The 27,403-nt window shown below is 38.0% G+C and overlaps 1 protein-coding gene across 2 annotated transcripts in view; it reads left to right on the top strand.

Moving 5' to 3' along the window:
* The window catches only part of LOC130918832 (glypican-5-like), a 79,325-nt gene extending 61,933 nt beyond the window's left edge, over positions 1–17,392 (top strand). For both annotated transcript variants that reach the window (XM_057840939.1, XM_057840938.1), the window contains 2 exons: positions 13,882–13,973; positions 14,198–17,392. In XM_057840939.1, the coding sequence (XP_057696922.1) occupies positions 13,882–13,973; positions 14,198–14,302 (197 nt within the window). In that variant the 3' untranslated portion in view covers positions 14,303–17,392. The remainder of the gene's footprint in view (positions 1–13,881; positions 13,974–14,197) is intronic.
* Positions 17,393–27,403: the final 10,011 nt, after the last annotated feature.

Raw genomic sequence — 27,403 nt, 5'->3', positions numbered from 1 at the left:
AAATAACTATTTTAATATTACTTAATAATTGTTATTTAATTTATTATCATTTATAAAAGTTATTAAAAAGAATTCAGAGACTTATTGTACTTTAAAAGTGTAGAAATTACATAAAATGCTCAAATTACTTGTATTTTTTAGTTTTAAACATATTGTATGGCTCTCACAGAATTACATTTAAAAATATGTGGTGTTCATGACTCTCTCAGCCAAAAAGGTTCCCGACCCCTGCCCTAGTGTGACTTGTCCCAGTGATTGCCCATTGATTTCACCTGTAGTTCCTGCGACTAGTGTATCCTCCAACCTGGATCCTCCTGTGTCACCCACCTGTTCCTTGTTGACTCGTTATCCTGTCTCTGTGTCTATATAAGCTCCCCGTTTTTGTTGAGTCTTGTCACGACATTGTCAATGTTCATGTCCACGTTCTGGTCAGCATTATTCTCGTTTATCCAAGGCCCGGTGTTCCATGTAAGTTTTTTGAAAACCAGTCTTTTGTTAGTGACAGTTTTGTTTGCATCTGCATTTTCTTTGGATCACCACAGCCTTTATTTTGTACTTTGTTTTTTGTGGGCTTTAATTAAATCATTTTTGCACCCTTCATCTGCCCCGCCTCCCTTTCCCTGCATTTGGGTCCACACACCACCTGCCTGCCAGCAAACCTGACAGTTTACAATAGTAACAGCACTATTTATTAAGTATTTAGTGTAGGTTTTTGGGCTGGTGAACGAATTAATGGAATTATAATGTATTCTTATGGGAAAATCGTGCTCGACATATGACTATTTCGACTTACAAACAAGGTCCTGGAACGAATTAACTTCATATGTAGAGGTACCACTGTATGTCTAATTTGTAACTTCAATCTTCGCAACTCTTCACTAAAGGATTAATCTGAAGCACAAATTTATTGCCCCCAAAACGGCCAGCAGGTGGCAGAAAATAAAACACCATGAAAAAGTATAAAGTGGTACCTCGACATACGATCGCTTCGACACGATCTTTTTAACATTCAACGTAAAATTTGACGCGCCATTTGTTTCTACATCCGACGACATGTTCGAAATACGACGACATGACAGCGCCGCAGATGGACGCACCGCGGATTTTCTTGTGAGAAAAATCAACACAGGTTCCTAAAAGGTTAGTGCAGATGGTGAAACAAGGAAAAAGGTGACGCTTACTATTGAAATGAAGATTGAAATGATAGAAAAATATGAGCGTGGGGTGCGTGTCCGTGAACTGGCTCAAGAATATGGCTGTAGAATCTCCACGGACCTCCTCTGACCTCCGTTCGGTTAAGGTTAAGGTGACAATTATTATTGTGGTAACATCGCCAAAGAAATTGCCAGCTTCTAGGGTTGTTCCGATCATGTTTTTTTGCTCCCGATCCAAACCCCGTTCGTTTTAGTTTGAGTATCTGCCGATCCCGATATTTCCCGATCCGATTGCTTTTTTTTTGTTGTTGCTCCCGATTCAATTCCAATAATTCCCGATAATTTTCCCCGATCATATACATTTTGGCAATGCATTAAGAAAAAAATGAATAAAACTCGGACGAATATATACATTCAACATACAGTACATAAGTACTGTATTTGTTTATTATGACAATAAATCCTCAAGATGGCATTTACATTATTAACATTCTTTCTGTGAGAGGGATCCACGGATAGAAAGACTTGTAATTCTTAAAGGATAAATGTGACTTTGTATATTGTGACTAAATATTGCCATCTAGTGTATTTGTTGAGCTTTCAGTAAATGATACTGTAGCCATTTAACTTCTGACCAAATGCATGATGGGAAGTGCAACCATGATTGTGCGTCGTGGTACCAATTGATATATCTTCTCTGCATTGGGAAATAACATAGGCTGTTAAGAAAAAGATCAACTACTACCTTTCTTCCCCACATTGCTTCCCATGAGTTTTCTAATCATTAGAGAGGGATTGTAAGGCTTTAGCCATTTAAAAAAAGGCTCCAAAGGCTGCCAAAATTCACTCTACCCATTTTACGCTGCCTTTTAGCTCTATATACTGTATGGGTAAAACGGCGCCATTATAGATTGAACGCGACAATGCGTGAGTGGGTCGTGTAGCGCATGCGTTAATTGCGTTAAATATTGTAACGTGATAAATGTAAAAAATATTAATTCTCGCCGTTAACGCGATAAATTTGATAACCCTACCTTAAGCTTAAACTAAAGACTCTGGAAGAGTGTAACACATTATGTCTTTAACGTTAAATACAATTATATATATATACTGTATACATATTAAAAAAAGGCATGTCCGATATTTTTTTGCCGATTCCGATACTTTGAAAATGACGTGATCGGACCCGATCGATCAGCAATCGATCGGGACATCTCTACCAGCTTCAGCAGGTTTTTATCATATATTTTAAACTTGTGCAACACAGCACGCCTGCTGTCTTCCGCAGTAGACGGTGTTCTCAACAAAACAATAAAAGAGAAAGTAAAATCTCAACCGCAACTCTCCCTCTTTCTGTCACGTCAGCCACGCGGGGCGTTCAGGTACAGCACGCAAAATACGTCCGCCGCATTAGAACCCAATCCGTTACATTATTACAGGAATTATTATTATTATTACTATTTTTCCGTTTTTTTTTTTTTTTAATAATTTATTTGTTTTGCTGTGTGTAATTGCCATTTGATATAGTAATAGCAGTATTAGGTTAGTAGGTTTTCTGGCTATAATTCATTGAATTATAATGTATTTCTATAGGAAAATCATGCTCGATATATGACTATTTCGACTTACAAACATGGAATTAACTTTGTTTGTAGAGGCACCACCGTAATTTATATCTATCAGGCTGTGGGGATTAATCCTACACAATGCTTTCAAAATTTGCACTGAATGGACTTAATTTTTTGTCCTTCACCTTTCCCTGTCTCATGTTACTCCATGTAAATAGTGTTATGAAAAACTAAAAAAAAAAAAAAAAAAATCACCCACCCTCGATGCCAGATACCATCGAGGGTGAGTGATAAGCTAACGGGGGCTCTGAGATTGGTTCCCCTGACAAAACCTGACTGATTTATCTTTATGTCAATCAGAGAAAAATCTGAGGTGTCAGATAAGGTGGATCGGCATTTGATTAGGATGCCCTCTGGGAACCTTCCTGGTCAGCTGCTCCACTGGGAGGATACACCGGGGGTAACCCAGGACACAATGGGGAGACTATGTCTCACGGTTTGTCTGGGAACGTCTCAGGACCCCCCTGGAGGAGCTAGATGAAGTTGATGAGGGGAGGGAACTCTGGGCTTCCACTCTGAATTTGCTGCCCTCGCAACCCGACCTAGGATAAAGCAATAGAAGATGGATGGATGGATGGATGAATGGTATTAGTATTAGCATTTGAAGAATTTCTCGTGAGACTAATTAGTTTGCTTGAATTATTTTCCATTTGAAGAACAACTAGACAACATGTCAAAACAACCACGATCGTGCCTGACATTGAAATTCAGAGCCAATTTCATATCTAAAGTCCAAGCACTATCGTAATAGATTTACTTAACGTTCGTACATTTCAGTTTTCTTTCTTCGTTCTTTTGCACCTCTCTCTTATCTGGCGCTTTTAAATCCTCTGATTCTGACCATGACTTAAATGTGAAAGATGGGGTATCATCTGTAGCTACCGCCTTCTCTATTTGTGTGTGTGCGTTTGTGTGTGTGTATTTCCTCCCAGGGGAACTGAGGCTGAAGTAATGAAATGCTCATTACTGATTCAGCTTGAAATGCTAGGGGATACATTTACAAAACTACACACACTACACAAGAGCGCGTGCGCTCACACATACACTTATGCAGCTACACACAAACCACCACAAACCCGCTATCCTATCCAGACACCTTTCAAGGTCATCTTTTCAGTGTGTGTTTGTAAGCATTGTGTGTGTATGTTTGAGGGATGGCAGCAGACGACTAATGTTTTCATACAGCCTAGGATAGCGGACATACAGTGGGGCAAATAAGTATTTAGTCAACCACCAATTGTGCAAGTTCTCCTACTTGAAAAGATTAGAGAGGCCTGTAATTGTCAACATGGGTAAACCTCAACCATGAGAGACAGAATGTGGGGAAAAAAAACAGGAAATCACATTGTTTGATTTTTAAAGAATGTATTTGCAAATCATGATGGAAAATAAGTATATGGTCAATACCAAAAGTTCATCTCAATATTTTGTTATGTATCCTTTGTTGGCAATAACGGAGGCCAAACGTTTTCTGTGACTCTTCACAAGCTTTTCACACACTGTTGCTGGTATTTTGCCCATTCCTCCATGCAGATCTCCTCTAGAGCAGTGATGTTTTGCGGCTGTCGTTGGGCAACACAGACTTTCAACTCCCTCCGCAGATTTTCAAATTAGAGTGGAAAATAAGTATTTGGTCACCACAAACAAGCAAGATTTCTTGCTGTCAAAGAGGTTTAACTTCTTCTAACGAGGTCTAACGAGGCTCCACTCGTTACCTGTATTAATGGCACCTGTTTCAACCCATTATACATATACATATACACATACATATACAATGGGGAGAACAAGTATTTGATACACTGCCAATGGGAAAAACCATTGGCAGTGTATCAAATACTTGTTCTCCCCACTGTACATACAGTGCCTTGCAAAAGTATTCAGCCCCCTTGAATCTTGCAACCTTTCGCCACATTTCAGGCTTCAAACATAAAGATATGAAATTTAATTTTTTTGTCAAGAATCAACAACAAGTGGGACACATTCGTGAAGTGGAACAACATTTATTGGATAATTTAAACTTTTTTAACAAATAAAAAACTGAAAAGTGGGGCGTGCAATATTATTCGGCCCATTTACTTTCAGTGCAGCAAACTCACTCCAGAAGTTCAGTGAGGATCTCTGAATGATCCAATGTTGTCCTAAATGACCGATGATGATAAATAGAATCCACCTGTGTGTAATCAAGTCTCCGTATAAATGCACCTGCTCTGTGATAGTCTCAGGGTTCTGTTTAAAGTGCAGAGAGCATTATGAAAACCAAGGAACACACCAGGCAGGTCCGAGATACTGTTGTGGAGAAGTTTAAAGCCGGATTTGGATACAAAAAGATTTCCCAAGCTTTAAACATCTCAAGGAGCACTGTGCAAGCCATCATATTGAAATGGAAGGAGCCTCAGACCACTGCAAATCTACCAAGACCCGGCCGTCCTTCCAAACTTTCTTCTCAAACAAGGAGAAAACTGATCAGAGATGCAGCCAAGAGGCCCATGATCACTCTGGATGAACTGCAGAGATCTGCAGCTGAGGTGGGAGAGTCTGTCCATAGGACAACAATCAGTCGTACACTGCACAAATCTGGCCTTTATGGAAGAGTGGCAAGAAGAAAGCCATTTCTCAAAGATATCCATAAAAAGTCTCGTTTAAAGTTTGCCACAAGCCACCTGGGAGACACACCAAACATGTGGAAGAAGGTGCTCTGGTCAGATGAAACCAAAATTGAACTTTTTGGCCACAATGCAAAACGATATGTTTGGCGTGAAAGCAACACAGCTCATCACCCTGAACACACCATCCCCACTGTCAAGCATGGTGGTGGCAGCATCATGGTTTGGGCCTGCTTTTCTTCAGCAGGGACAGGGAAGATGGTTAAAATTGACGGGAAGATGGATGCAGCCAAATGCAGGAACATTCTGGAAGAAAACCTGTTGGGATCTGCACAAGACCTGAGACTGGGACAGAGATTTATCTTCCAACAGGACAAAGATCCAAAACATAAAGCCAAATCTACAATGGAATGGTTAAAAAATAAACGTATCCAGGTGTTAGAATGGCCAAGTCAAAGTCCAGACCTGAATCCAATCGAGAATCTGTGGAAAGAGCTGAAGACTGCTGTTCACAAACACTCTCCATCCAACCTCACTGAGCTCGAGCTGTTTTGCAAGGAAGAACGGGCAAGAATGTCAGTCTCTCAATGTGCAAAACTGATAGAAACATACCCCAAGCGACTTGCAGCTGTAATTGGAGCAAAAGGTGGCGTTACAAAGTATAAACGCAAGGGGGCCGAATAATATTGCACGCCCCACTTTTCAGTTTTTTATTTGTTAAAAAAGTTTAAATTATCCAATAAATTTTGTTCCACTTCACGATTGTGTCCCACTTGTTGTTGATTCTTGACAAAAAATTAAAATTTTATATCTTTATGTTTGAAGCCTGAAATGTGGCGAAAGGTTGCAAGGTTCAAGGGGGCTGAATACTTTTGCAAGGCACTGTATATACAGAGAGCTGGGACCACAGTAACAAAGTATACTATCAGTAACAAAATGCTCCACCAGGGACTCAAATCCTGCACTACCAGACGTGTCCCCCTGCTGAAGAAAGTACACGTCCAGGCCTGTCTGCGGTTCGCTAGAGAGCATTTGGATGATCCAGAAGAGGACTGGGAGAATGTGTTATGGTCAGATGAAGCCAAAATAGAACTTTTTGGTAGAAACACAGGTTCTCGTGTTTGGAGGAGAAAGAATACTGAATTGCATGCGAAGAACACCATACCCACTGTGAAGCATGGGGGTGGAAACATCATGCCTTGGGGCTGTTTTTCTACAAAAGGACCAGGACGACTGATCTGTGTAAAGGAAAGAATGAATGGGGCCATGTATCGAGAGATTTTGAATGAAAATCTCCTTCCATCAGCAAGGGCATTGAAGATGAGACGTAGGTGGGTCTTTCAGCATGACAATGATCCGAAACACACAGCCAGGGCAACAAAGGAGTGGCTTCGTAAGAAGCATTTCAAGGTCCTGGAGTGGCCTAGCCAGTCTCCAGATCTCGACCCCATAGAAAATCTGCGGAGGGAGTTGAAAGTCTGTGTTGCCCAACGACAGCCGCAAAACATCACTGCTCTAGAGGAGATCTGCATGGAGGAATGGGCAAAATACCAGCAACAGTGTGTGAAAAGCTTGTGAAGAGTCACAGAAAACGTTTGGCCTCCGTTATTGCCAACAAAGGATACATAACAAAATATTGAGATGAACTTTTGGTATTGACCATATACTTATTTTCCATCATGATTTGCAAATACATTCTTTAAAAATCAAACAATGTGATTTCCTGTTTTTTTTCCCCACATTCTGTCTCTCATGGTTGAGATTTACCCATGTTGACAATTACAGGCCTCTCTAATATTTTCAAGTGGGAGAACTTGCACAATTAGTGGTTGACTAAATACTTATTTGCCCCACTGTTATTAGGCGTCATTTGTCAGTTTTGTACAAAATGCCACATTCATTTGATATAAGACATTAAAGGGGCAGTCAAACCCCTTCCCCCTTTCCCCTGTCAAGTTTCTATCAAATGTTTAATCAGTCAATCAAAACTTTTAGTAACCAGAAATGAAAACCCATTGAGACCAAGGTCTCTTTGTAATGTATAATGGCCAAAGACCCCAAGTATACGTTAATAGTATTATGTATTAGTGTTGTCCCAATACAGAAGTTCTGCATGTTTGATTGGCTGATGACTTCACCCCCCCCAACAGACATGCATTCACCCCCCCGACAGAAATACAACATGCCCCCCCCCCCCCCCCGAAGACGAGGGATATTAGTTTTTTTTCCGCCAGCAGCAACCACTGTAAGAAATGTAAAAATGTACTGTAAATATTGTGTAGGTGGGCAGCACAACGCTAATTTTGCTACTGAAAGTCCGACCTGCATCAGAGTTAGCATAACATTAATCTGTGCAAATTTCTGGAACTCGAGGAGAAAGCTGCTTTGAGAGAAATATCCTCCTGGATGTTTTCTACTGTTAACGTTAATTAAACTGTAAGAAATGCAGTGAACCAAGGTTTACTCCCTTCTCCCCAGTTTATATTTGTATTTTATTTATGTAGTTTTAAGGCAGTCCAAAGCAGCTTTCATTTTTTGTTGAGTTTGGCTATGCTTTTGGAGAAAAAGAAGTAGTTTTTTACTTGAGGGAAAGCTGCATTTTTATTTATTGTTGTTATTGCCTGACTAATAAGTTGTTTTGTTATGTTTATTTAGACAGAAGATTTTGAGAGGTATTAAGACAAATGTATATTGTTTTTGAAGTCCTGGATACTTAAGAAGTTTGTATTTCTTGTGTATGTTAGTAGATTTGGGTTCAAATAATGCAATTTAAATGTTCTAATAAAATGTAGACAGTTCTTCTGGAAGTTTTCAAAATGTTTCTTTAGTAGTTTTTGAAAACAAAGGTTTGAATCACCTGAAGGAATACATATGCACTGCAAAAACCCACCTTAAACTGTAAAGAAAATATAAAAATCTTAAATTCCCTTATTCTCAGTGAAAATCTACTAGAAATAAGTGAAATTATCTGCCAGTGATTCAAATAAATTTTACTCAGATTTCTTGAAATAAAAATAGCTCAAAATAAGCTTAACAGACTTATATTAAGCAAAACATTTGTCTATTGAATCTTTAAAAAAAATTGTTTCTCAGAAATGTTCTTAATTAAAGAATAGATAAGTTCAAAACGTTATTTGAAAGCATTTCTTTCTTGAATTTGGAGAAAAATGACTGACTTTTAGATGTATGGGCTTAATAAGAACAAATAGTAATATTTTCTAAAAGTAAGTGGAAGAATCTTACACATTAAACTGTTACCTAGCCTTTAACACTCAAAACAAGATGAAGAAAATTATTCGACTAGATTTAAGAAAAATGATCAGATCAAGACGTTATACTGTAAATTTGCAGTGTGAAAGTTAGTATAAGTCAATACAGATTTATTTTGCATTCATCATTTAGCCTATCAATAATTAGGTTTTTATTGGTGAGAAATGTAGCCCTGACTGCTGTTTACCCAATCTGTTTGGTCTTGTTAATGTCCCGTCCCCAGCAAAAAGTGTACATAGAGGTTATGCTGTTATATCATCCCTACCAATATTGAGACCAAACCTACGCCCTTGCTCAATACCATACCTCAGAAAGGCGGGAAAAAAAAAAGAAAAAAAAAAAAAAATATATATATATATATATATATATATAACTAAATAAATCTGTGAACTCAAAATAGACACAACCATTTTGATCACTTGTATTTATTTTTAACCTGTCCTGTTCAGTTGCTTAGACACAGAGTATAGGAATCTGAGTTTCCTTAAGGTCTGAACAGTTTTAATGTATCACATGAGAGTTTGATATATTTATTATGTTTTATTTATTTGGAGAAAGCTGCATGCAGGAAAGGGTGATGGTGGGACAGAGAGGGAAGGAAGCAGACAGAAGAGGAGAAGAACAAACAACAACCTAAGCTACCTATGAACATAGTGGTGCTATCATTAGCTAATTATATTTACCCATGGACACTGTAAAGTGGGCTTGATAACTGAGGAGAAAAGAGGAGGGGAGGGGAGTCAAAAGGAGACGTGTTTAGGCGGGGTGGAGCACGATTACTTTTAATTTATTTTATGTTATAAATTTATCATTAGTTTTCAATTATATTTATTATTTTTGTTTCTATTATATGTGCGTTTGTTAAGTTTGTATTTTTTGTGGCTTAAACTATTAATATGCAAACTGCATTTTGTATTTTTTTTGGGGTTGTCCTTGTTTGATTTTAAAATTGGTTGATGAACTGAAACCTTTGTATTTGATTGCAAAAATCTTTCACCAAAAGGGGGCAAAATTTTTTTCAATTTATGGCACTAATTCATTAGGATAGTCTTGGTAAGAAAATAACACTTAAATTTTTTTTTTTAATCAATTCAACTCAGTAATACAGTATGTATAAAATTTGAGCATTTGCATAGAATTATGCATGCACTACGGCTTAAACAATTTGTTGTGTCAAGAGATATAATCAATTCTGACACAAATTACAAACACGTACTCTGTGTTTGATGCACATACTAAACAAGTGTACATATGCTTATATGCATCACTGTAATACCGCATGCATATTCTATCACCAAGCGGGACTGTTTATGAGCATATTGTCAACCAATGTAAATCGAGTGCAAGTTCAGCAAGAAAGTTCACAACAATGAACTAACCTTACTTAAATTTTCAAGTTTGAAAGAGGATGCGTACATCTTAAAACCCTTCATTAAATTGTCACTCGGTGCAAAGGACGAAGTTTTACAAAGACTATGCATGTTTTATGTATGATCTGTATGGTTAGACTGGGCAAGTCCTGTAAACATATAGCATTGGAATAACGTAATTGTTTTTAGACTAGAAAAGACAAAGCACCTATTAGACAGAGCAGGCGTTTTCTTGCAAATAGCCCATGTTTTTAATTTCTCATAATTTCCACCCACCCTCCTGGATAGTATGCAGCCTGAATGTTGTGCAGAAAAGAGTGCAAGTTCCTGCAGTAAGTGGTAGAAGATAAATGGTTTTACGTATTTTATTGAGTACATAGATTTGTAAATCAAATATTATTTTTTTCTGAATAGAACACAATGCTTACACTCTTAAACAGCTATTATTTAAGGGTATCAAAATATTGTGTAAGTGCACACAAACTGATTATATTGGTGTCTCTGAGCGCTGAATCGATTGCAACTGAAAAACACTGGTTCTGTTTCAGCAACTAGGCATAGTTCTCAGGACTAATGGTTTGAGAAGTGTGTGCGTGTGGGTATGTGTGTGCCTTTGTTAGGGATTTCCTCACTGCATAGCAATCAGCATATTCTGTGTGGGTCACTGAAGTTCTGATTTATGGCTGTGCTCCGCTCCACCTGCCCGGAAGTCTTGCTGTCACCCTTAGGAATAGGCTTCTCTTCCTTTTTTATTTCATTATTTTGGAAGCAGCCTTTAATTAGAATTACTATTGAACAGTGGAGTTGCTGCATTGGGGTTTTCTTCTTAACACCATCTGTCCTCTTAAGCCAGTTTGGAGTATGTGGCAAGTACCCCTGTCCTTCATTTGAACCTTCATGTCAGCTCCTCTGGGGATGCCAGCTGTGCTAGAATGTAGGTGTGAAATAATATTTGAGGCACAAACTTTTTTCTGGAATGAACCAAAAGTGACCTGGAAGTTGCAGTTTACAAATCAAAAGTAGTCTACAGTGATCCCTCGTTTTTCGCAGTTAATGGGGACCAGAACAGGCCGTGATAAGTGAAAAAGAGTGACTTTGATATAATCCAACATCGCTTTTTTTTTGGTGTTGACATGCATTCCATTTATATTTCCTTAAATAGGTCACGGATGATGATGAGATCACTGATCTAGCGCGACAGTCGTTACAAAAGAAAAAATTGCCCAAGGTTTATCATATTTCATGCCATAGCTATATGAAGGAAGGCCTTTGGTTATTCAATTGAGTATTTCTTAAGGGTATGGTTTTGTTTTTTTTTGTCAGAATGCAACATATAGGCAGCAGTGTTCTATTGAATTGGAAAGTGGTATGAAAACGTATCTGAACCTTTTGGAATTTCTCACATTTTGCATAAAATCACCATTAAATGTGATCTGATCTTTATCAAAATCACACAGATGTAAAAACAGTGTCACTAAAACCACCCAAACATTTATAGGTTTTCATATTTTAATGAGGATAGCATGAAAACAATGACAGAAGGGGGAAAATAAGTAAGTGAACAATGTGTAAGTGAGCAATTGAAACCATTTTTACCAAACAATTTAAGTCAGGTGTGTGCCCAGTCACTGATGAGTGGTTTAAAGTGCCCACTATAAAACACACACCTGGTAATAATTGTCCTAATGAGAAGAATTGTCTGATGTGCATCATGGCTCGATCAAATGAGCTGAATAAAGACCTGCGATCAAGGATTGTTGATTTGTATAAAGTAGGCAAAGGATACAAAACCATCTCTAAAAGTCTGGATGTTCATCAATCAATAGTCAGAGAAGTTGTTTACAAATGGAGAGAGCTTGGCACTGTTGCATCTCTCCTAAGGAGTGGCCGTCCACCAAAGATGACGCCAAGAGTTCAGCGCAGAATACTCAGAGAAGTAAAAAAGAACCATAGAGTGTCTGCTAAAGACTTACAAAAATCACTGGTACAGTCCAATTTCTCTGAGCACACATCAACTATATGTAAAACTATGGCCAAGAATGGTGTTCATGGGAGGACTCCACGGAGCATTTTTGCTCGTTTAATGTTCGCAAAAAGGCACTCGGACACTCCACAGACGTTTTGGCAAAATATTTTGTGGACTGATGAAACCAAAGTTGAATTGTTTGGGAGTAACCCACAACCTCATGTGTGGAGAAAAAAAGGAACAGCTCACCAACATCAACCCCTCATCCCCACCGTGAAGCATGGTGGAGGGAGCATCATGAGTTGGGGCTGTTTGCTGCCTCAGGGCCTGGACAACTTGCAATCATGAATGGAAGAATGAATTCAAAAGTTTATCAGGATATTTTGCAAAAAAAACCTGAGGCCTTCTGTCAGACAGTTGAAGCTAAAAAGAGGATAAATGCTGCAACAAGACAATGATCCAAAACACAGAAGTAAATCAACTTCAGAATGGTTTCAGAAGAACAAAATACACATTCTGGAGTGGCCAAGTCAAAGCCCAGACTTGAACCCCATTGAGATGCTGTGGCATGACCTGAAGACAACATGTCATGCCAGACATCCTAAGAATCTGACTGAACTACAGCAGTTATGTAGAGATGAATGAGCCAAGATTAGTCCTGATTGATGTGCCAGACTGATTTGCAGCTACAGGAAGCGTCTGCTGAAGTTATTGCTGCCAAAGGAGGAGCCACAAAATATTAAATGTGATTGTTCACTTGCATATTTTTCCCTGTTCTGTCATTTTTTGCATACTATCCTCATTAAAATATGAAAACCTATAAATGTTTGGGTGGTTTTAGCTAAAGCAGACACTGTTTTTTCATCTGTGTGAATTTGACAACGATCAGATCATATTTGAGATTTCAGATACTTTTTCATACCACTACCACTGTGTATAAAAGATCAAATATACATGCAGTATGTGCAGTTGTGTTTTACTTTGACACAAGCAATAATAACCAGTAGATGAGTGACAACTGAGCATGAATTAACAATATTGGACTCTTTTGTCCCACTGCAATTGTGTAGCTAACCTTGTCCTAAACGTTGTTTTTCAACTTTATGTACTTTACGTTATGTTTAATATATGTACAGTATATATTGGAGGTAGGAACTGAAGAGGAATATATTTTCATATAATCATGTATAACTATACACATTGCTCTTCTGTCACTGTCTTCAGGCTTGTTGACAAAGTGCCTGTTCTTTCTGTAAACATGTGAATGGTCGTCCTAAAGGATATGATAAGGGGGACAAAGGAATTAATTGTCTGCACTCTTTTTTTCATTGTCAACATTTTCCCACAGCGTATAATTTAATGGTTCAGCCCGGAGTCTGGAATGACTCATCTTTTTTTTTTTTTTTTTAAACATTATAATGATCATGCCATTCATTGCAAAGAATAATCACGATAAGAAGATATTTATTCATTCATTCATACATCTTCTGAACCGCTTATCCCAACGAATGTTGCCGGAGCCTGTCCCAGCTAACAACAGGCAGTAGGCAGAGTACACCCTGAACTGGTTGCCAGCCAGTCATTTCAATTCATCCATCCTGCCAGTCAAAACTAACTACCGTACTCTTTTAGAATGATCCAGTAGCATATTTAAGAGGAAATGATTGTAACCGGCTGACGTTGGCTTCTTTGGATCAGCTTATGCTCCTGTTTTCAGCTGAGTTGACTTTCCTGCAAGTCTGAACTTAAATGCTTATGCTCAGTAATTTTCTTATCACTGTGGTATGTTTGAGTGCACAAACAAAATTAAAAATGCGGCTATGAAGTTGCTTGAACATACAGATAATGTATTCTCTTTGGCTATTTATTGTTTGTTTGGTATTTACACAGATGATTTATCCAGTGGTCACAGTCCAGTGACGGAGGATAGGGCTCCCCCTCCTCGCAACCGTCTTCCTCCTCACCTCAACTCTTCTCCACTGGTAAGCCATACCTATCCTCACAATAGAGGAATTGCAACTATGGATTTCAACCTTAAACTATATCACAACAACCAGTCATACTGGCTCCTTTAAAATTGTGCGCTTGATCATTTTGGTTAAGCTATAAATTACAATTACTTTCTTGTATTAGTTTTTTTTAATGGCATTTATTCATTCTTTTGACACTGCTTTCATCCATTATCCATTTACGTCTACTCCTTCAGGAGCCTGTCACAGGTTCAGCCAGCATGTCGACTCTTGAACTGCTACATTTGAGCCTGGCGATGTTCCTTTTGCTGCTGCTGGCATCCCCGTTGAGTTTTGAGTGACAGGATCGGGGGCTGACAAACAATCGCACTCCGTGTGTGTGGTTGCTTAGTATTTGCAATGTTTTTGAGCACAGTTCGGCCACTCACTGTTTCTTTGTGGGCGACAACGATAATTGATGATAATGATGGTGATGATTGTTGAAATTTTGATTCATGTGAGCATTTTACCTGCTCTGACCTCTGTGTGTGCTCACTTGTATTTACCTTTCATAGCATAGATGGCATCACACCACATTTTTTAAGAGGTGTAAATACAAATATTATATTATATATTTATATAAAGAGTTTATGTAGATGGCTTTTTGTGTATATAGTCCTTAATATAGAAGTCATCAGACTGATTTGTGGATTTTTAATTGCACATTTTTTTAATACATTGACATGATTAATACCAGCCGTAGGCACAGTGCTATGTAGTGCAGTTAACATTAGTTTATGAATCCTGAGAGGACAGAGATACAAGCATTCTATGTAAATATGTATTACAAAACAGGCAAAAAAAAAGCCATTTATTTGCACTTTTGCCTAGCAGTTTAAATCGACAGTATGCCTTTCTGGGGAATTCCAAAAAACTGCTCCTTAGTACTTCATTAAAAATACTCTAAAATACTCTATTAAGTTTCACGTTTCTTGTCATGCACAAGAAAATACCATTAATATTTTCCTCTCGGTTTACATAACCCTCTAGGGCAGACATGACCAAAGTCTGGCCCGGGGGCCAAATGCGGCCCGTGGTCAAATTTCATCCGGCCCCCAGGCTCCGTCATAAAAACAGTAACGTCTGGCCCGCACACAGACTTAATAAATTGGTCATCAGTACTGCTACCAGCGTATGAAGTAGCTTACACACTAAATGCTGCTCCTCATTTACACACTAAAAGGCAGCAGCACTCCAAGCAACATTACCTCGTGTGGCCCTTCACTCCCATTTTTCTAAAATGGTGACAATCAACAACAAAAAAAAATTGACTGCGACAGCCGACGCATCAAGGATAGGTGGAAAATGGATTATTTCTTCACTAAAATACGCAACAACTGTGTCTGCCTCATTTGCAAAGAGACAGTCGCTGTTTTTAAAGAGTTCAATGTAAGGCAGTATTACTAAACAAGACACGCTGACATGTACGGTAAGATTACAGGGTAGATACGTTGCGAGAAATTGAAGCAACTTGAAGCTAGTGTAATTTCACAGCAGCAGTATTTCGCAAGAGCCCGAGAGTCGAAAGAGAGCACCACAAAGGCTAGTTGCAAAATTGTTGAAATTATTAATTAAAAAAAAAAAAAAAAAAAGTAGTGCTGCAACGATTAATCGATTAGTATTCGATTAGAAAAAAATATTCTAACTAAATTTTGTTGCTTCGAGTATTCGTTTAATTGAAGTGGCATTGTAATGATTGATTTTAAAAGTGTTTATTGTATTTAATTTTCCTGATGAGGGTGGATACAATGCCCTCTAGTCTGCCTCTTTTCACATGCCTGAATCCAACCGCTCCCTGTTAAGACCAACATAACCTAAGTTTTTGTTTGAGCGAATGTTTTTTTTTTTTTTTTTTAAACGAATTCTTAATTTATAGGTATATTTAGTCATTTTTTGTGGGAATATGTGTCTGAAACACTTGTTAAGAACATTGTAAAAAAAAAAAAACAACATTTTATAGTTTTTAGGCGAGCAGACTTTTTCTATCCAAGTTAGCCAATTGTTCTTTTGTTGTACACAGATCATTTTAAAAAAATTATATCGTTTGAGGCTCAGCTCAGGTGTTTTAATTTTTCATGTTCCTTATCCGATTACTCGATTATTCGAACAAACTAGTCCATCGATTAATCAACTACTAAAATATTCGATAGCTGCAGCCCTATAATAAAGCAAATGTGACACACAGAACGGCTTGCTAAAATTTGCATAAAAATATTGTTCTACGTAAAGGACGTCAGCCAAGGTTGGCCCCCCACATTTTCACCACACCAAATCTGGCCCCCTTTGCAAAAGGTTTGGACACCCCTGCTCTGGGATAACATCCCCTCTTCATCAAGAAATGAAAAATAAGCATACTGAGAAAAGAAGAATGTGCAAATAGAAGAAAGGACATTAATACACTTATTACTTATTGATAACCATTCATGGAGCCATCTGTCCGACAAATGTGCCTTAATCTCAGCCCTGTTTCCCTGATTTCAATGGCTGGCTTGTTTCCAAAATGAATTAATAAAGAACCGTTGAGAGATTATATTTGCCGTCTAATACAATAGAGCTTTTCCCAAATTTGATCAAATTTATGTGCTTGTCCTAGTTTTCCAAAATACAATAGAACATGATTGAAGTCACACGGAAACCCTGATAATATACAGAGAATGTAATCCACATTAATTAGGATTATCCCAGCCTGGCAGCTCTTTGCTGAGTTTCCAGCCCCTCCCCAGACTGTGCCCAGCATCAATGTAGACAAGTGGAATACTGATGAATATATTCAAAAGGCTGCAAGTTAACCGGCTAAAGGACACTTTGCATATCTGTCAGTAGGTGACTGACTTGCTGCTTAAAGGAACCACACTGTTCTGCATCTATTAATGTCCTGGGGTTTCACTAACATGATGTTGAAACAAAAAAAAAAAAACAAACAAAAAAAAACAACGAAATACCAATTCTGCTCCTAAAGATTTGTTGGCCTGAAAATCCACCTGCTAAGATGCTAAAGAACAAAATAAAATAACATGTCTAATCTATACAATTTCATCACACAATAGTCAATTAAAACTATTTAAGAAAAAAAAAATGGGTGAGGAGGGTCTTGGTTTGCCACATATCCAGGCCCTTCATGGATAAAACACTTCACAAACACTCATCTGGACACAACACTCTATGTTAAACTTTTGTTGCTTTTGTTTGTTTCTGATGTTCTTGTCATCTTGCTGGTGATGTAAAACACAAATGACAGAACATGCATAGTAAATACAAGCAAACAACACCTACCGCAGGTATTGACATGACTGGTCTCTCATTCCATAAATGCAATAAATACATTACTTTGTCTGTCATTTAATATCAATGTAATGTTCTTCATTAATAAACTTTTTTTCAAAGAAACAATTGCACTTTGGCATTTATATATGCAATATATTCGACAAAAACTGACAAAGATATTTTAAAACTGATTTCAAAGCTTCCATCGATGATGCAGCGCTAAATATCAGTGTGATGTGTTTTAGTGTCTGAATTTTCTTTTGAATAGTGTTTTGTTCTACTGTTTTATTGTTGTTTTCATCCGGAGTGCCTTTTTGTTTCATCATAGAGTTTCAACCCAGCCTATCAGCTCCCTCCATCCAGTCGTCTCATGTCTATAGATACTTTGGTGTCCTGCCCTCTCTCTGTTTTTATAGTCATATAGCTCTCAAAGGCCAAAATAGTGCTTTATTCAGGCCTGGGTCTAGGTTTACCCACCAGAGTGGGCACTAAGAAATCTTGAGGGGGCATCCCCAATGCAGGCTTTTTTTTGACTCCTGCATTTCTCCGGGCTTGGGACCGGCGCAAGTAGGACACTGGCTTGTGTCCCGTTGAGGCTGCATTAATTTTTGGGGGTTTATTTAAAAAAATGTTTTTTTTTTCATTCATCTATCTACTTATTCCGCAGTCGGCGTGATGTCACTATGACGTCATCCCGCATAGCAACCTGTCGCCATTTTGAGATGGGGGCACGCACAGATAAACATCCATAGACAAACGTCTGACATTTATGTATTTCAGCTGTGTTTTGCGTCTTTTTTTCATAAAAACGTCTTAAAAATGGCTTATTATTATCACGAATCACTGCCGACAGACGCGAGGAGGCAATACAACTTAAAATTAGCATGTATTGGCCTGCAAATCTGCCCATACAAAGTCGCAGCTGATAGCTGGATAAACAATCCAAAGGAATTGCCTGCAGTGGAGTTCGGAAACATCTACAACTACCTCATAAAGTCACCCAGTAAGTTGACATTTATCATTTACGTGGAATATGTACTGTGTGGAACTAAGAAAACTGGTAGTATATAGGGAGTGATTTTTTCTGCCGTAAACGGTAATTCGCCTCCAAGCGTTAAGGGATTATTTTGTTATTTTGCCGTGAACACGTCACGGCAAAATAACCAATTCCCACCAGGCCAGTAATATACCAATTGATCGATCAGAGCAGTTTAAGGCAAAAGAAAATGCTTTGCGAGTTGTCGGTTACGGTAATAATGACCACTGCTTTGTCTATTGAATCATAGCAGCTAATTGGGGCAAAAAAAAAAAAAATCGATTAAAGTTTACGCACCAGTAATAAAATGTCAGCTGCAAACGTATATGTGCCTGGATTTAGGTTCCCACTGGCGAGAATGATCCACTGGACCGTCTTCTTTTACTGTTCCTCGATTGATTGAATTCAGCCATTTCCTTGTCCTTTTCTTCTCATGAGGAAGAATGAAGAACTTCAAATGCAGCTCCGAACTCTTCCTTGTGTTACAACCCGCAACACGGCAACTTTTTGTCATTCTGACAGAAAAAAAAGACCGCAAATAAGACAAAAATTCAACACATTTGTACTACAATGCACGACAGAGCAACTGCTTGTGACTGGTGTTTTGCCCCCGTTTCAATATGGCGATGCTTTGTTGTGGCTGGTGATGTCATTAATGCCCGGATGTTCGACTGTGTCTGGAGGAGAGGGAGGAAGCGCGCGGATAACAAACGAGGTTGGAAAAACATCTTGTTTTGGTGATTGCTTGTTCGGCGTGGTTGCAGCCAACAGTAACCGTTAATCCTGCAATAAAAAGTTGGTGTGACTGTTGAGTTAATTATTGAGGGTTGATTGAATATTTGCTTGATTGAATGAATATTTGCTTGTGCTCATATATACCTAATACATACATAATACATATTGCCATATTTTTTCTTATTTGATATAACCAGTAAATGATTATTGCTTGCTATACTAGGCTGTTGAAGTTAATGTTTAAGTGTTACAAAGTGTTAAAGAGGGTCGGGGTGACAACTGCCTTGCTTCATGGCTGCAACATTGCGTAACTAGACCTTCTAGGACATCTTCAGCATCTTACGTCTGGACTTTCGTCTAGACTTTCGAGGACAATCTTCCATTCGAGGACATCTTCCATGGCCGCAGCGTTGCATAACTGAAGTGTCTGGGTCATTGTGACCACTTTACCTAAGTGCCCTTGTGCCCTTGCTTACACACGTGTATTTAGTTATTTCCACCTACATGCTCACACATAGCCAACCAAAATCACATGGGTGTCTCCAGCTTGCTTTCCCCCTCCCTTTAGGGCGGCACCCTTCTGTGTTAGGACAAACCCCTAATAAAAAGAGCAAGGAGGTTTTTTTCCTTAGATCAATTTTGGTGACTATACAGCGTAATATAGCATTTCTCTGTCTAGTCCCTCCTTGCTCTCCTCGGCCAAGAAAACTGAGTGTCTTCTCTCCTTATTTTTGGGTAATTTTACAAATGTCTACCTAAGGGTCTATTTTTGAACTTGACAGTGACCAACTCTCCGTGCGTTCTCTATATCCAGCGCAACGCTATAATAGATACTGTATTCCCGACATTTTGATTGGGTGGGCAGGACTCCTGTCTGGGTGGGCCGTGCCCACCCCGGCCACCCCATACATCCTGCCCTGGCTTAATTCGTGAATGTATAATACATGTATAATACTAGCCCAACAGTAAGAAAGTGAAAATATAGTGAATGAATGGAATAAACTTTTTAAAACCTTGAGTTTTAGCTTTCAAAGGCCAAACAGTGCACCGTTCATGAAATTAAAAGTAATAATGCTGGTTACTTTGTCCTCCATATAAAAAAACTGCCCCGGCATCGGTTAAGAGCGGCTATTGGCCTGCTCTCATTAGTCTGGAGCAGGCCAAATGCGATAGCTGCTTGGCATGCAAAGTGATCACGTGTCATCACACAAAACAGAGACAGAGTGTGGTGAGTGTAACGGGGGAAAAAAGGCTGCGGTCCTTTGTTATAATACTGGACCGGTAAATGGCATCGGCGCCCTGTTTGTTGTTACTCGGCAATACCGATACCACCATTTCGTGCCGGATCGCCCCCCGCCCCTGCCGATACTGGTATCGGTGCATCAGTGGTCACGACCCTCTATGTAATTTCATGAAAAGCATGGATTTTTAGTACTTAATTCCAAATGATAATAAGGATTTTTTTTTTTTTTTTTAAATTTGAATTTATTGTCATTGTCATCATCATCATCATCATCAACATTAACATTAAAATCAACGTCACAAGAAAGAAAGGAAAGAAAGAAAGAGGGAAATCATCGCGTATGTTTGTTTATCCAAAGAAGATGAGAACAGACATGACAAAGGAGACAGAAAAAAGCAGAAGCTTATCGGGACCCGTCCCCCTGCCACCAAGGTCGCACAAGCAGCATGCTCTGGATCAGTCCAATGACAGTCTAACACATTTCGATCAAAAGTCATTAATTGCCATGGAGATTTCACATATAGTAATTTAAGGATTAATGTACATAATTGAAACCAAGTGCAGAATAGAAACTTAGGCGGAGTTTGACAATTGGGGCAGGGGGGGCACAACATGTTGATGACCCCGAAACGCAGTGTCAGCAATAACATTAACTTACTAAAATATTTATAATAAAAAGTTGAGAATTAGCCCCCCCAATCATTCTTGAGCGGAATTCTAAATCAGGCTGCATAGGACACCTATACTTTTCGCCAAGATCGTTATCCATTGAATATGGTACGCCCGCTGGTGTCGTGCTAATGTGGTTACCCCTGTCGAAAATTGTATCCCCTGGGCGGAGCCACTGCGCTGCATTGATTTGCTTGATTTCTGTGTTTTTGTGATGTAGTTATCTACGAGGTTTTAAAACATGGCCCAACGATAAAAAAAAAAAAACAACTTTTTTTTCTGTCGTATAACGTAACATACGTACTGAACGTAAAAAAAGGCAATGTTTTGCCGTTTTACTGAGAGGATGACCTATAACTGTTATTAATGTAATTCAAGTTTCTCCCATTTAATAAACATCGATGTTCAACATACTGTATATAACAGTGGTTCTTTTCTGGCTTCAGTTAATTGTTTAAGTCGACATAACTCATAACTAATGTGTGTGTGTACTGTATCGCGGCCAGGGGATACAATTTTTGACGGGGGTAACTACACTGGCAAGACACCGGTGGTGGCTCTGTTGTACAATTAGGGTCTTTAGTGGGGCCAACTGAAACTCCTCTCACCATTTTGGTGGTGATTTGGCGTTTCATGGTCAACATTTTCAATCCTCGGTTCTTTCTCAGAAGTTGTCGCTTTTGAAAGGTTAGGTTTGAAAAAATGTCGTATATCCATCTTGCCTCTTCAGTCCTCGGGTGGTTTTGGCTAAGCAAAGCAAATGACGGTCTAACGTGCTAGTCTCATGATCTGTTTGAAAAATAATTTTGACCCATTAAAAAATATTTTTTGTTCATTTCATTCATTTTTGTTGTTTGCTTTATTGCTTTACAATTTTTATAGACAATATTTTACCGGAAAACTCTTAATTTTAAAATCATATATAGGAAAGTAAATTCCATGTAATGACACTTGTCGGCCACCAGAGGGGAACTGGGGCCAGGGGGGACATGGCCCCCCAGCTCCCCCTAAACTCCGTGTATGAATAGAATAAGAGGACAATTTATTTAGAAAGTGTGAATCCTGGAATATGGAACAGGTGTTGAATGATATGGTTTAATATTAAAATAATGTAAAACATTCAAATGATGTGGAACATTTTAGAATGCTGTTAAATGAAATGTAAGAAGTGGAATATTGTTAAATTATGTTGAATAAAGTAGAATAATTTCAATTGATGTAAAATAAAAGTAATTTTACTAGATTAAGTGACCTAGGCATGGGGCTCCCTATACGTTTTTTATTTATACAATGCTAGTATTTTCCGATTTACATATTGAGAGGCATGATAGATTATATTCCCATGTTGCAAATATTGTGTTGTCACAGTAGCGCTCACTTTTACTTGTTAGACTTCTTTGAAAAACCTTAAAAGAACAATTGTGCAAAACTCGTAGGTGAACGTGGCCCGATCTAAAAAGAACCCTGTTACTGTATTTATCTCTTTATTCATGACAGTGCTTTCAGGAAAAGCCCTAAAAGGAAAGCAGCTGATGCAAGAGGACAAGGGAACGCAATCCTGCTGAATAACAAAAACAAAGTCTGTTGGGAAAGAGGATTAGAGTTGTCAAGGGTGTACAACAAACAGGGTTGATTGCATTTATAATGGGTAATAAATGCATCACTGTTCGTTCACAAGAATGGTACTCTAAGCTTGACATTTTAAAACATTTACGAAATCAAAACCATTTGGAAGATCGTTGTGATATGTCCAGTTCTTGGAAGTAACCATGGGTAGTTGTGTAATGTTTGCAAGCCAAAGACTACTTGTTGATGCTTTTAAAATCCCATTGTCATTGGGGTTCTGGATTATTTATTTTTTTCTGAGCCCAAGGCTGCAGGGACCAAAGGACCCTGTAGTTTCTACAGGAGGAAATAGTCCTGGTCCCTTTTCTTTCAGTCGTTTTTTAATTTATACGTGTGTTGATAGTTGAATTAAAATTTTTTTTAATTAACTTTCTCATCAAGTAAATACAAGTTTTTGTCGACACGTCCCTGTCCACACAAAACAATGCAACTTCTCCTGAAACCGCAACAAGTCTGCTATGCATGCCAGTGACACTTGCCATAGACGAGCAATGAACTGCTAAGCTTTGCTCAAGTTGGTACTTGTTAATATCTTTTTTTAAAACCACTAGACCAAAACACTGAGCTGTAATTAAAAATAGACCATGTCAGACCTTTCGTAATCTGCAGTTTGATGTTCATTTATGAAATATGCGAAACGCTTAAGGACAGACTCTGCGTGACTTATTTTAATCACTATATTGCCAGTGTGTTGTCCATAAGAGTTTATCTAAAATTTGATCCCATAGTTTTCCAGTGAAGAACTAGTCCTAGCTCTGTGGACGTCATTGTTGCATGAGTTGCAATCCCTACTTGTTGCGCACAGATGTATAAAAAGATACATGTGTTGAGTTTTTGCATTGTTATAAATACAGAATAACTGATTGGCTGGTTCGTCTTGCACATGCCGGTAATCAGTTTTAAAATGAGTAACCCTTTTTAAAGACAAATTACCGTATTGGCCCGAAAATAAGACGGCCCTGATTTTAAGACGACCCTCTCTTTTTCAAGACTCAAGTTTGAAAAAAGACTTTTTGAACACCAAATTAATTTTTATACAGAAAATAATTACATTACATTCGAAACAAATGAGTATAGCAATATATTTAAGAGAAAAAAGCATGTTATTTTGCCTCATTTAAATCTTAATATCTGAACATTTAAATATGTAAACTAAAGTGCACTCACACTTGTAAATGAAAGTCTTCTGGTTTTTCAAATGTAAATAAACCAATCTATTGTGATAAAACAACAAAATTGCAATAACTGCATTAACCATCAAAGTGAAGTCTAACTGTAACTGTAGTCTTGAAACAAATCTAAATAAGGACAAACAGTGCAATAAAATAATGCAAACTGGTTAAATTTGAGAGTTGCTGAGATCTGTCATGACAGAACATCGCTTCAATGATATCTGGCGCCATCTAGCGTCGCGAATGGGCGCATAGCTGAGATATGTCATGACAGATTATCGCTTCAATGATATCTGGCGCCATCTAGCGTCGTGAATGGGTATGACGTCTAGACCGCGAATATAAGACGACCCCCTCTTTTTCATTCTTATTTCAATGCAAAAAACACCGTCTTACATTCGGGCCAATACGGTATAATTTCGCCCCCCCTTATAGGGCACGAATTTAACTCATTTTGACTCAATCAAAATGGATTGGACAGCTTGCGCCGTCCATGGCAATTAGCAGTTACTGCAAGTCTTTCTGGTTTAAATGAACTGGACATCTATTGCCATCAATGGCATACAATGAGTTAAATACAGTGGTACCTCGACATACGATCGCTTCGCCACTCAATGTTTTCGACATCCGACGTAAAATTTCATCCGCCATTTGTTTCTACATCCAAGTGGTGAAAAAAAAGGTGAGGCTTACCATTGAAATGAAGATTGAAGTGATTGAAAAATATGAGCGTGGGGTGCGAGCCTGTGAACTTCTTCCATTCGCCAGTATTCATAAGTTGAGGTGACAATTATTATTGTGGTACCATCGCCAAAGAGATCGCCAGCTTCTTCAGGTTTTATTCATTTATTTCAGAACTTGTGCAACCCAACACACCAACTGTCCACTGCAGTTGACGCCAGCAACAACAGGGCGTTAAATGATTCGACAGTCTTTTTCATCCAGTGCAAAGTTCGCAACGCATGGGCATATTTTTGTCATCTTTACTGGACAATAATGTGAAGTAATTGCTGTGTTTCCAGTGAGCAAATGTGGCCGTTTGTAGTATATCTCCTGCCTCTTTTATTGCATCCTGGCGAGGTAGCAAGTCTATGTTACTTAGGCCGCAAACTCCCAGCACTCACGGCCCACGCAGCATGGTAATATACGTGACCCGTTTTTTTCCCATCTCCGATTAGAAAATGTGACATGTGATGTCATTCCCATGACTACAGTATTCTTCATTCTGCATACATTATGAGGCAATAACAAAATAGTAATACACAGTCATCAAGGAAAGTAACTTTAATCAGATTACTGATTTAGAAAAATGAACGCATTAGATTGCTCATTACTGAAAGAAAGTAATCAGATTACAGTAACGCGTTACTGACAAAACTGGAGGTACTATGAAAGAATATCAACTTTAGAGTGTTACTTGAGGCCATAGTCTGTGTGTGTTTTTATCTGTTTAATTTAATTACATTAAGCTAGTTTGTATTGACATTGTATTTATGCATAAATGTATTTAAAACTATAAAACATGATAGAAAAACATACAATAATGATGAATAACAAAACAATGATGTTATAATAATTGTAATAATATATAATAATTTGTAGTTTTTTCTTTTTTTTTTTTTTTCTATGATCAGAAATATTCACTTGCGACCATGTAAGTAGTTAAAGGTCTTTATTACCAACTTTTGAAAAGTTGTCCACTGTACTGACTATTGTCCCTGAAAGGGTTGAAGGGTTTCTTACGATAAAATGAGTTTTTTTTGTTCGTTTGTTTGGTTTTGTTGATGTATATATATAAATCAAATATTAATTACAAGGCACCAAATTTTTGGCTTAATTGCTTCAAGTGAGAGACTGCATGCAGTGCTTACTACTGTATTTTTGGGACCATAAATTGCACCAGACTATATAAGGGCCACCTTAAATGAATATACAATATACCTTTTAATGAGGCAGGATAGTACACCAATGTAAGGCATTTGTCTTTTGTTCTTAATCTTTTAACATTGAAATCATTGTTTTATTTTTTAAATTTATTTATTATTTGTCCATTGTTTTATTTTTAGGTTTGATGAATGATGAATGTGTGTGTTGAGCACATTGGTGAAACCTCATGATACAGTCATGCAGCAACATAATAGGTCAAAGGTCATTAAGCACAACCAGATTTCATACATAAGGCTCACTGGGTTGAAAGACGCACTGTAAATTTTGGGGAAAAAGAATGGATTTTAAGTGTGCCTTATAGTTCACAAAATACAGTAAAAGTATCTAAGTAAGTAATTTTGTATGTTCATGTTGCTGAACAGAATCCATACCAAACCATTATCACAAAATCATTCAAATAATATATTTAAGGAAAACCCCTCTTTAATTCAATATTTCACTTTATTTTTTTGCATGTTTTCTTTGTGCCTGCATGGGTTTTCTCTGGTTACTCGGGTTTCCCTCCACAGGCCTAAAACATGCATGGTAGGTTAATTGACAATTCTAAATTGTCTATGGGTGTGAATGCTTTTTTAAAAATTGTACCCTGCTATGCTTGATTCAACTGGAATAGACTCCAGCCTGCCATACAGATAACGGATGGATGGATGCATAAAATCATTGTAAAACATAACAATAGAGAGGTAAATGGGTTACAATTGCTTTATGTACTGTACAGTGTTAAACATTGGGTTTTACCAGATAAAGGAGTATTATTCTCAAGTACTCTAAATTGTAAAACAAGAGCTGCGTGACTACAGCACAGGAAATACGGCCATTGTTAAATGTGAAAGCTAATTTAAGTCATTTAGGATTTTTACTATCATTATCATTCGTCTCTTACATTTACAATAATTGACTGTATAGGCACCTGAATTATGGTATGATTTTCTAAATTGGAGCTCTTGGCTTGGACACCAGCCAGTAATTCACTTCAATGCCATTATGTCAATGTCTATTGGTTGTGACTTGGTGATTTTATCTTGAGTGGCAAATAGTTTGCAGTGAGAGTGACAGATAAGCTAATTAAAGGGACATGTCTGCATGAATCATATGATTTATTATTTATAGGTGTGTGTGCTTTTATGCCAGCTAATCATTATTTCTGCTGTCACTGCAGTGATTGTTAAGTATACGTATATCGCTGGTGTTTACCATCCTCTTTACCTATGCCAGATGCTAACAAAAATGACTGATGAAAGTTTTTGAAATAGATATTTGTATTTTGACCATCAAGCTAGATAGAAGAACAACTACTTACCACTGGAAGCATGCATGGCAGGTTCCAGCAGGCTTTCCAATTTTCTTTCTCGTTCTGACATCTTCATGGTTTGGTGCTTTATTGGCATGCACTTGGCCCATTATGTACAGTATGAATTATAATTATGTGTGAGAACTTGTTGGGAGCAAGGTGTCAAGTATGATGCATTGAGACTGGATTTTATGTCTTGTGGTTTTAATTTATGAGGTATCAATTTATAATTTATTGACTCTGATATGATAGCCTGTGCCAACATTGAGTTGATTTCTCACGGTTGGAAGCCACAATAGATGATATTCACATTGTTACAAGAACATTAACCAACAGGTAACGTTAGAGATTCTTTTTCAGTGAGGTTTCCATCTCACCTGGCTCATATTGAATTTTGGTTGATGAGGAAAACAGCCAAAT

Source organism: Corythoichthys intestinalis, chromosome 7, assembly GCF_030265065.1.
Source record: "Corythoichthys intestinalis isolate RoL2023-P3 chromosome 7, ASM3026506v1, whole genome shotgun sequence".
NCBI lineage: Eukaryota > Metazoa > Chordata > Actinopteri > Syngnathiformes > Syngnathidae > Corythoichthys > Corythoichthys intestinalis.
Note: the sequence above shows the minus strand (reverse complement) of the source record. Positions and strands in the feature narration are given on the sequence as shown.